Genomic DNA, 11,702 nt, shown 5'->3' with positions numbered 1-11,702 from the left:
CTTTTTGGTTTTACGAGACAGGGTTTCTCTGTGGCTTTGGAGCCTGTCCTGGAGCCAGTCCTGTAGACCAGGCTGGTCTCGAACTCATAGAGATCTGCCTGCCTCTGCCTCCCGAGTGCTGAGATTAAAGGTGTGCGCCACCACCGCCCGGCCATTAGTTTAATTTTTCTGTGAACTAGAAACATGCGGACTGAAAACAACACTTACTTTTGCTCCATAAAGAGAGGATCAAAGAATTCTGTCGTGATTTTGTTGGCATACAGGGAACAGCCTGTCATGGAGCATAGACCTGAAAAACACCAGCGGGTACTGCAGTCAGTCAGAGTCATTGACACCCTGAAGCACCTTGTTCGGTGGAAGTCATTAATTACCTGACAATATGAATACAATCCCAGCCAAGCAGGCAAGTTTCGCTTTGGCTTTGTCTGAGCCTCCAACTTTGGTACACTTCATTCCAAACAGTGCAAAGATGGACCCGAAGAAGCCCAGGCTGACCGCAGCGATCATCAGTCCTCTGCACGCCTGGATGTAGCCTGTAATCAGAGCAGGTCGTTTATGTGAACAAAGGATGCTCAGCTCTCCAGAGAGAAGACCTCACTTTGTGTTGGCACTTGGGTTGGGTGTTATACTGTCTTGGGGGGTACACAATGGGAGTAACCCCATGAGTTAAGGTATACTGCCTTAACTCATGGAGTAAGGCAGGAGAGAGAGGAAAGCCAACAAATCTACGTCATGCACTTTAAGGCTCGCTTTATGCAGAGGCTCTGGCTAGATCTCTATGTTATTCCTGCCCTTAGTAAGGAGGAACCTCAGGCATGAAGAAGCTCTGTGATTTCCTGCAGATAAGTTAGCCATGTTAGACAGGATCCCACCCTGGAGAGGACTGTGAAGCTCAGGCCCCACTGCTTCTCATTCTAACTCCTTAGTGTACCCACCTTCTCAACAGACACTGAGGTGAGTCTGGAACTGCACAATTAGAATGGTCATAACTGGGCAGCAAGATGGCCCCAGGGTCAAGTCTCCTGGTATCAATGGAACTGTATATATGAGACTAGCTAGCGTGCGTTAGGGGCCCATGGCGAGACTAAGAAATTATCTTAGTGGCACCTTGCTATTGTTAGGGTGGATATAATAAAGTTGGGCTTAAGACAACTTATTGCCTACTAGAAAAGTAATTTATAATCAAGTCAACTGCTCGCATGTACACGAGAGCCTTGTGCTAGTCAGCTTGTTCCTACTGAACCACTCATGGTCACAGTCACGGATTTTATTTGCATAGCTGGGCTGGTGGCAAGCTTCAGCAGGGCTTTGGGCCAGGCCCTGAGCCGTTCTACATGAACAGAATTCAAAGTGACACCCCAGATTCCCAGTCAGACCACTTCGTCTCATTTGAAACAACGCCTTTCGCTCTGACGCAACGAGAGGGGCACACACCAGTTGTCGGCAAATGTGACAAGCAAAGGAACACACACAAGGTTTTCTTTGGGAATGAAGCCTTTTAATAAAAAAGAATAATAAAAAAGCTTAAGTGCCCATATAAGCAATAGTGATCTATCGCTATCCTGTATTCGAGCAAAGCCAATGCTAATTCATAGTAGAAGACTAATAGAACTTTGTGGAGTAAGTGTTGGTTGCCTCCAGTCCGTACTCCTCTGTACGGGAATTTAAAGTGTGAATTGCTGTTACTAAGACCCACGTTGCAAAGCAGTTCTTCCTACCCAATGTAACACACCCTGAACCCCATAAACACAGACGGCCACAGCAAGGCCCTTCAATTTTAGGGTGTGAAATTAATTTCACTAGTGTGGAGGTTATCAAGAACAAGAAGAGAAGCTTATTTTAGTGATTTCGAATCATGAAGGATTCTTTTATTAACAATAACAGTGCTGCAAAACTGTCTAGATCTCTGCTACTGAATACTGAACCAACTCTGTTTTCAACTTGGGCCCGTGAGTCCTCCTGCCACAGCACAAAAGCAGAAGCAAGACCTCTCACTGCCTCTCAAAGTCAAAGTGACTGCAAGGACCATCTAACAAGGCTCCCTGTGCACCACAGAACCCAAGACAGCAAAGGTTGCAGCTAGCTTTCTCTGAGGGCCAACACTAAACAACAAAAATAGAAAGAGATATACACACACGCAGGCAGTCACACACATGAGACACAAGCACAGCACTATCCTTTGTCAGTGTGGGATGTGTTTTGCTTCAAAACTCTCACGAAGCCACAAATAATGCTGAGCTCTATCTATACACCGCCTTTGCAAAAAATACATGAGAAAAAGTAAGATCAAGACAGAAAAAATGAATAGCAACTATGAAGCTGGGCTTGGGGAACACAGGCCTGTAAGCCCAGAACTGATGATGAACGCAAAGCTAGTCTGGGCTCCATGGAGAGACACCGTTTTAAAGAAAGAAGAAAAACGTAATAAGTAAAACAGAATGATTAACAATTTATTTGAATAAAATGTACCCATAACTTCTAGATTATTCAATTTTGGAGTTTTTCATTTGTTGACCATAGGCCATCGAAACCCAGGAAACTGCCCTGGGAAAAGGGAGACTTCCATGCAGAATATTCATTTAGAAAAAGACAGGAACAAGCATGCCCTTATTAGGAACCATCCTCTACAGTTGCTCCCACTGTCTTAGGGGTTTCTCATGGGCAGATGGATGGTCTGAAATTTACCAAAGGCTGAGTTTATAGTCTGGTCATGGAGAGCGGGCAACGAGTTTCCCTGCACGGGAAAGTGTTAGAAAACCAGTCCAAGCCAGTCAGCTTGAAGGCAGGGAAAATCTCAGTAGACTTTACGCCTCAGAGACAGTTTTCCCCAGAATCTTTCCTTCTAAAGTCCCCTCGCTGATCTGTCTTCCAAGCACAGATGTTAGAGAGCAGGGGGACAAGGAGGTTCTCATGCTGCCTCAATGTGATCTTCTCCACCTGGGGTGCAGGGCAGTGCACTTCACCCTGGCTCCAGAACACTGGCAATAATTTACTGAGTTTCTGCACACACTAAAGGCAATAGTTGGTCCAATGTCTCTGTAATGGGGAGCCGACATTCCCAGACGAGGGGAAAGCTCCCCTGCTACCCTGCCAGCTGTGGAAGGAACTGTTCGTGGTGTTTGTTAATTAGCCTGAGGTTTGTAAACTGGGGCCTGCCCCTCCTTAGAACAGATTCCCAGGGCAGACTTGCAGAGTTTATCTTTCGCAAGACAGACCTCACCACCCCGCCTTTTAACAGCTCCCGGGGGTAAACTTAGAAGTTCCACCATCAACGGAGGTGGTAGTAAAACCTAGCCAAGGAGGCCATTATTTCTGACAGGTCTAATTTACTGGCCCCGTTAATAGCTAATTAACACATTGAGGTGCTGAGGCATGAATGTAGTCACTCAGAAGTTCTCAAGGTATAATTTATAGTTCTCCTGCAAGAAAGAGCAAAAGCCCCCATTAGCAAAAATGGACGGCACATGGTTAAAAATAACTGAAAAGAAGTTCAGAGTTAGCAACAGATAGAAATTGCCTGCTCCGTCAACGGTGAGATTTTCAAACAGTAACTCGGACCAAATGGATTCTGTTGCAAGAAACCTTCAAGGTAACCCTTCAAAGTTAGATGTCTTCTAAATGATACGGCCTTTCCTTTCAGTTTCAAGTCAGAAGCACGATTAGTTGTCGTGTTTAACTGGAAAGAACCCAAGCCTGTCTTACACGAGTAGCTTGGTGCGTTTGTGCAAACAGTGGACGAGGGAAGGTAGAACACGGAATGTCAGCTCTCGAGCTCCCATTTATACAGGAGCCTTTTTTACCGATGGATCTCTCTGCATCTCTGTTTCTCATGGGAAAACGGGGAGAGGCGCAGGGTGACCGGCACGAGAGTAAGAGACCACCAAAAAAAAAAAAAAAAAATCCCTCATCCTAGGCGGATGTGAGAGCCTGCGACGTAGAGACGGCTACGTTGTGGTGACGTAGCCCGCAGTCTAGATGTTAGCTTTGCCGCGCATCTTCTTTCCCAAAGGGAAATCTGGGAGCAGCACTGAATCCTCCAGAGGATGACAGTGAGATCTCTGACTCCAAACGGGGTGTTCTATTGACCATAACACAAGATAGCAAGAGTCACCAGCCTTCTCTCTTTGGCAATCCTGATCCGGAGTCTGTGCGTGACTTAAGCAGGGGAGACAGGGCTGTTCTGGTCAGTAGACACCTAGCGAGGCAACTTTCTCCTTCCACCTCAAATATCAGGCCCAGAGCCTAACATACCTGCCCTGAAAACCCAAGGTGGAAAGAAGGCAGGGTGGGATTTGGGGGGAGGGTGCTTCTCTGGAAACTTCCACTTGAGGTTGGGGAGGGGAGATCAACTCCTTTTCATGTGAAAAAGGAGTGATGGCTGAACCCTCCTGGGAGACACAGAAGTTTATTTGAAAATGTCCTAGTGCACCACAGAGGGTGAAGGCACCAAGGGAAATACTGATGTCGTAATTACGTCATTATTTTCAAAGTTCAGTATGGGAAAAATGGTATAATACATTGGGAAACAAGAGGTGCGGCAAAGCTAACATCTAGACTGCGGGCTACGTCACCACAACGTAGACATCTCTACGTCGCAGGCTCTCACATCCGCCTAGAATGAGGGATTCTTTGGTGGGCTCAGACTGCACCAAGGAATCAAGAATGCACATACAAAAGAAGAAGAAGAAGAAGAAGAAGAAGAAGAAGAAGAAGAAGAAGAAGAAGAAGAAGAAGAAGAAGAAGAAGAAGAAGAAGAAACAATACAACTACTGTCACAAGATAGAAATAGATAGAGAAGAAATGGCCAATGAATAAGCTTCAGTGGTCGGACTCACAGGGAGTAAGGGGACCGCAGATCTAATGTGTTTTTCTGGGCGGGAACAGCAGCGAGAGAGTGGCAAAGCAGCTGTCCCTGTTTCTTGTTGGAACGCAATCTGGCAGTGTGAACTGGACACTAAAACGCTTGTTCTTCTGGTCCGGCGATCGAGCAGGGTGCAGAAGTCTGCATGCACAGGAAGAGGTGAACGTGAAGGGCTCCAGGAAGGCACTAAGAGCAGGGGGAAGTTGGCAGGGGTCCAGTGTCCACCAGGACTAAATGGCTGAGTGAACCTCTCTTCAGACCAGTAAGAGCTATGCAGCAGCTAAAAAGCTTTTTCTATCTGCACCGACTTCAAAGGTGTTGTTCATTAAAAGCACTGTGGGACATTTCGTTTTTGGTTTTTTAAATATCATTTTCTAATCACAGGAGATTGCCCACTTTGCATATATGCATATATGGGTGGCATACATATAACACACTCTATGCCTGCCTAACTCAAGGTCCTGATAACGAGAACTATGTCACATCCTCCTCAGCACCCAGCCCGAATCACAGAAAGTCTCCTCAGTAGACACACAGCAGGAAAATCCCACATTGTGAAAGCAGCGTTCCTGGATGTACACCACAGGAACAAGAGCTTGTCTGTTATCTCCTGAATGTGGGCTCTGCTGAGCCCAGGAAACTCAACAGCAATGCATGCCATAAACAGTGTTCCGGCTACTTACTTTATACAACAGGGCCCAGCCCTGGGTGCCTCCCTTCTGCAGGCAGGCACCTATTCCCTTAGACCAACTTCCATCAAACACTGAATTGAGCAACAGTTTGCTTTTTGTGGCAAAGCACTGTCTTAGGGGAATCAAGTCTTCTATTTACCCAGCTATGCAAATAAAAATTGCAAGAGGAATAATAGAGAAAAGGAAAACACCTCAAATCTAGAAGCAATGCAAACCGCTCGTCTTAAATTCCTGCCAGAATCCTTTTAGTGGCCTGTAAAATCCTGGAAGAGCCTAGAACTTGAGCAAGCATTGTGCTGGTGCGGAATCGATTCTATGTTACTATCTATCTGGAGAAAACAAACACAAACAAACAAAAAACAAGCTAAGAAGACCCAGCATGCACGCACAAAGCTTGGAAGTGTGTTCACTCATTCTGCTGACTCGAGCTGGCCAACATTCCCTACCCTCCGCAGCCACCTCACGCCTGCACAGACAAGGACTATTTATTTTCCTGAAACTTAGAGGAGGTATTAAGCTCAAGCCATCAAGTTTGTAGGAGAGATTTTTAGATAAACAACAACAACAACAACAAAAAAAAAACTTCAATATGGTACTTTCTCCACTCCTCTGTTCCTGGCTTTTCAAAGACTCAATGAACGGCTAAAGGGATCTCAGGGCGAGCATTCACGGACCTCAGGGGTGTCATTTTAATAAGAATCAGATTTTGGTGGTGGGGTGGCAAGCTTCAACGTCCTGTCCCGACAGTCCCAGACAGACACAGGAACAGCCTTGTCGCTCCCGAACCACCCGAATTGATCCTATATGCTTCCCCAATCAAGTGTTCCCAGCTTCAGAAGACGCCCCACCGGACAACCGGCATCGTAGACCCTCCCCCGGGGGCAGAGTGGGGCCCGACCTCCTTCCAGGGAGGAACCCTCCTTGGCGGGTTCCTAAGAGGACGCGCAGGAATGGGGACCCGAAGGGATGCAGACCTTCCAGCGCCAGCATGGAGGGGAAGTCCTTGCAGTTGGCGACACCAGTGGAATCGGTGACGCACATCTTCCATAGGTTGGCAAAATAGGTAGCGGTGGTGATGACCGTGCCATCGATGGTGGACACTTTCCAGTAGTCGGTGGGCAGTGTAGAGGACACCAGCACCCAGCCCGAGATGGAGACCGTGAAGGCAACGATCTCCAAGGCCGTGCTTGCCATGCCGCCGCCTGCAACCGCTCTCCCGCTTGATCCCACTCGGCGTGGCGACCCCCGCGCACCCAGTCCCGAGGCTCCGCCCCTGGTCACCGCCTCCGTCCCGCCCACTGGGCACCAGAGGGCGCAAGCGGACCCGCACTCACGCCCCTGCCTGCGCGCAGGGCGATTTGGGGCTCGTCCTCCTGGGTTCCTCCCAGCAGCTGGTCGGCTGCCCACAGTTGCAAAGCCCTCAAGACAGCGCGCTCCTGGGCTCGAGGTCCCCGAATCTCTCACAGACAAGCCGCGGAAAACGGCTTTTATTGGATCTGTCCAGGGACAAGCAGATGTGGACAACCTGCTGCGCCTCCCACCGAGTCATCCCCGACCCAACCCTACAGGTGGCAAATAGCTTGGCTCACTGGGTATCTTGTGAAAGCAGAGCAGAAACAGCTTTGCTGTGCCCTGAAAGGACACGGTACGGAAACGCAGCCTCGCTTTGCTGAACGCTAATGGCCGGTGTGCCACGCTTCTTTGAGAGACCCTGTTTGGCTAGTTAAGGAGGGAGGGAGTAAACTGAAACTGGCCTTGCCTTCAAAATTCTGAAGCTCCGTTTGGCCTAATGATATGCGGAAAGTAATAATCAAACGCTCTGTCGCTCGGACCTATTTTCCAAAGGAGCAGAGTCTCCAGCAGCCCAGTGACGGCACTAGAGGTGGCGCAGCCTTTTGACCTTTTGATTCACTTCCCCAAGAGCTACCAGCTGCTGTCGGTTTGTGAAGGGAGGATTCTGAAACAAGGGAGAGAGATCTATATGTATCTTGTTCAACTCTGTGTGTGTGTGTGTGTGTGTGTGTGTGTGTGTGTGTGTGTGTGTGTGTTCGTGTGAATGCAGAGACCAGGGAGCAAACCCCGGTGTTATCGACTTTGGTTTTTGACAGAACATTCTCTCCCTGGGGCCTAAGGCTTTCAGATTGGGCTAGGTGGCTGCCCAGCTAGTGTTAGGGATCGACTTTTCCCTGTTCTCTCCTCAGCACTGAGGAGAGAACCATCAGCTCATTTTATGTAAATGCTGAACCCAGGTCATCAATGCTGGACAGCGATTGCTCTACCGATTGTATTATCGCCCTCGTCAACTTTGGTTTCATGTGTTTGCATGTGTGTGTGTGTGTGTGTGTGCACCAGTATGGGCATGTGTGTGGGTGGGTGCTTGTGTGTGAGTGTGTGTGCTTGCGTGTGTTGGTCAGAGGTAGGCATTAGATATCAACCTCTATAGCTGTTCGCCTTACTTTTTGAGACAGGGTCCATCACAAAACTAGGAGCTTCACCATTTTGGCAAACCGGCTGGCCAGGGAGCTCTGAGAAGCCACCTTTCTCTGCCACCCCCCCACCCCGTGGTTTAAGGCGCACACCGCCTTTTGCAGGGGTGCTAAGGATCTGAACTCAGGTCCTCCTGCTCCCACTGAGCCCTCTCCTCAACCTTCACCAGCTCCTCCACCTTTCCCGCTCCATTGAAGAATAAACTCATTCATGCCCATCATTTTTCTGCTGTCTTAAGATAAACACAAAGACCAACGTGTCCTTCCAGCCCCTGAGGTCGCGAAGCTGGGCATAAACGAGAGAACAAAGACACTGGCTTCATTATGGGCTTATTATTGTCCACTCAAAGTTCTTGCAGTTCTTGGTGTGACCTTTCAGGATCCATTTCTTGCCAAAAGTAACCAAAGGTCTAAACCATAAAAATCCGTCAGCTGTAGACAAGCGAGTTCCTCGCTGAGTTTCACAATCTCCGTGCAGAGCTAGGTCTGGCCCATTGTGAAGAGAGTAACTGTCTTGGTGGCTTTTATTCTTTTTTAGTTTTTAATCAAGTGAAACATGTCAAAGTCTGAAATGACCGGTTAGCGGTGGAAATGGACCTGAGGGTGGCGTGGTCAGTGGGAGGCAGACATGGTTACCTCCTACTCTGGTCCTGATCCTCACTTACTCCAGTGTGTCAGTACAGGTTCTCCGGTGGGTCAAACTTAAGAGCAAAGTGTGCGGAGCCCTTTGCTTGTCATCTCTTGTTGCAGCTCCCCTCCAAGAGTGAGTGCAAAGAGTCTTCTCTCTTCTTTTCTGCCACACAGTACTCCCATCTCCAGGTCCCTGCCCTTTGTCAGAGTTTTGTGTCAAATTTCTGAATCCCATTCTTGATGGAAGTTTGGTTTTCTGAGCCTGCACATTCTCTGTGAAGTTGGTTAAGAATTAGTATTATCAAATTTATAATTTTGTTCCTGTTCACAGTCTCTTTGCTGTGTCTTGGGGATTAGTTAACTCTGTCTTGTTACTACTTGATAGGACACTGCCTTTTGACAAGATGCGATGCTTAGAGTTATGGCCATTAGGCCTCCAGTAGGGTCTGTGCTTCCGGAGTGATTAGTTGTAAATTCCGCTGTTTGGATCCAAAAGCACACTGTTTCAGAGACATAACTGTGAAAAGATGGTTTCTTGTTTTCTCTCTGAAAGCTGAAACAATCCACGAGCTATGCAAACCTCGCTTCAGAAGCAAGAGACTCTGAATCCCCAGGAAGAACTCCATGCAGCCCCTGGCCCTGCCTTACCACAACACTCACGTCTCCAGGGTGGCCTGCCAGGCAACAGTACTTTCAAAGCTCCCAGTGTGAGCCACGCTAGAGAGGGCGGAGACTCATGAATATGTATACAAACAGTTTAACACAACAGATGTGCTGTAGTAGGAAGAGAAAGATTAATCTCTGTGTTGAAAACTTAAAAATAGAAGTGTTCTATTATTGTAGATATTGCAACACATAGTTTCAACCTAAAACAAGTGGGAAGTGCAAAAAGCGTACACTGTGGCCTGGACAGGAGCTGCCATTAGTTCCTTAGCCAGGGTCGTCACGCCTGTGGACTCCAGGATGCTTCTTTCTCTTTTATGCTTTGCCCTGTCTTTGAGATTGGACAATGTCCATACCCTAGACCACATTACATGTGCGTTGTAAAAAGTTACATCTTTGAGCCCACAGGAATGGAAAAATACTTTCTGTAATGTCTAAAGCCCAGTCTGTAATGAATCAAGCATTTAGTTAGATGTCCTATAACTTAAGCTTTCAAATCATCGGAGTCAGAAGAAGGTGGAAGGTGTTATAGAGTACCGTGCGATCCAGCATAAAAAGTGTACAGAAAATGAAGGTGGGCCGTGCAGAGGTTATTTTAAAAAAAAAAAAAAGATAAGTGTCTTGTTTCTGGCTGGGTGGTGGTGGCGCACGTCTTTAATCCCAGCACTCAGGAGGCAGAGGCGGGTGGATCTCTGTGAGTTCGAGGCCAGCCTGGTCTACAAGAGCTAGTTCCAGGACAGGCACCAAAGCTACAGAGAAACCCTGTCTCAAAAGAAAGTCTTGTTTCTATGTAAGATCATTTAGTCCCAAATAACCTTTACAGTTAATCTGCAAAGCAGTTTACACAGTGCTGTCAACTGACAAACGCTTCCTTATTTTTGGTAGGGTTCAGCTCGCTGACACTTCGTTTAACTCTTCATGGCACACTGTTCTTAAGAGTAAAAGTGAAGTCCTCCAGAAAATCCGATTTATTCCGTGTAACATCTTAATCAGAACTTGCTTAATACAAAGCACCCTTTCTCACTACGAGAAGCACTAATCACTGGACGAATGACAAACTCTGCTGGAAGATACGCTGTGCCCTGGAACACATCATCCCTTCCGCTTCTGACACTTCAGCATTAAAGCTATGTGCGTGGCCTTACTATGGTCATTCAGGGAAAACAGAGGCTCCCCTCACTTCCACCCCCACCCCCAGTTGTTCAATGGGAGTGAAAACCAGTTTGGCCAACTGAACTGGAGGTTTGCAGAAACTCTTTACTTGAGACTCGGTTCCCCTGCCAAAGAACACAGGTGTGCCTTTGAACACAGCTCAAGGATTTTCTGAGCATCCCGTTTGGTTTCAGTATACATTAGCTGCTTCCTAGATTCCAGTGAGCGAGCACGCTGGTAGTCAGCTGGGAAGAATGGAAGCCCTAAATAGAACGGTGTTATCTAAACAACCACTCGGCAAACAAATATTGCTACAAGTACCTGTTAATAAAGGCACTAACGCCAAAACTAGTTGTTAAAACAGCGTATCTGTACTCTTCCCTCTAATGTGAGTCACTCTTGGTGTCCTACACAAGTTCTATTTGGAATCTGCTTATTATAAAAACTACAGAGTGCCGGGCGCTGGTGGCACAGACCTTTAATCCCAGCACTCGGGAGACAGAGGCAGGTGGATCTGTGTGAGTTTGAGGCCAGCCTGGTCTACAGAGCTAGTTCTAGGACAGGCTCCAAAGCTGCGCAGAGAAATCCTATCTTGGTAGAACACACACACACACACACACACACACACACACACACACACACTACAGAGTGCCAAGAATACTCAGGGCAGGACATCACTACAGACACATATGTATGCATGCATTCATCATGTACAGTCAGGTAATAAACATACGTATGTTTACTTCTGCACTCATTTTTACTTCGTTGCAAGTTATGAGTGCACTAACAGTTGCCTTGGTTTGTTTTCAATCTCCTGAGGGTGGACCCACTCATGAAAGTATTTCTGTGGACTCCTGAGGGTGGACCCACTCATCAGAGTGTTCCTGGGGACCTCCTGAGGGTTGACCCACTCATCAGGGTGTCCTGTGGACCTCCTGAGGGTCCCATTCATCAGAATGTTCCTGTGGACCTCCTGAGGGTGGGCCCACTCATTGGAGTGTTCCCGTGGACCTCCTGAGGGTGAACCCACTCATCAGAGTGTTCCCATGGACCTCCTGAGGGTTAACCCACTTATCAGGGTGTCCCGTGGACCTCCTGAGGGTGGACTCACTCATTGGAGTGTTCCCGTGGACCTCCTGAGGGTGGACCCACTCATCAGAGTGTTCCCATGGACCTCCTGAGGGTTAACCCACTTATCAGGGTGTCCCGTGGACCTCC

The 11,702-nt window shown here is 47.7% G+C and overlaps 1 protein-coding gene across 5 annotated transcripts in view; it reads right to left on the bottom strand.

The window, feature by feature from the left end:
- Cldn10 (claudin 10) overlaps positions 1 to 11,702 on the bottom strand; it is a 77,144-nt gene that overhangs the window by 12,408 nt on the left and 53,034 nt on the right. For 4 of the 5 annotated variants that reach the window (XM_005355667.1, XM_005355668.1, XM_005355672.1 and 1 more), the window contains exons 2-3: positions 372 to 533; positions 208 to 289 (exon numbers count right to left, since the gene is read on the bottom strand). In XM_005355667.1, the coding sequence (XP_005355724.1) occupies positions 208 to 289; positions 372 to 533 (244 nt within the window). Of the gene's footprint in view, positions 1 to 207; positions 290 to 371; positions 534 to 6,527; positions 6,817 to 11,702 lie in introns of those variants that run through there. The other variant, XM_005355665.2, reaches the window with a different exon arrangement.

This window comes from Microtus ochrogaster, chromosome 17 (genome assembly GCF_000317375.1).
Source record: "Microtus ochrogaster isolate Prairie Vole_2 chromosome 17, MicOch1.0, whole genome shotgun sequence".
Lineage (NCBI taxonomy): Eukaryota > Metazoa > Chordata > Mammalia > Rodentia > Cricetidae > Microtus > Microtus ochrogaster.
The sequence above is the reverse complement of the archived record's forward strand: the minus strand, read 5'-3'. Positions and strand labels throughout refer to the sequence as shown.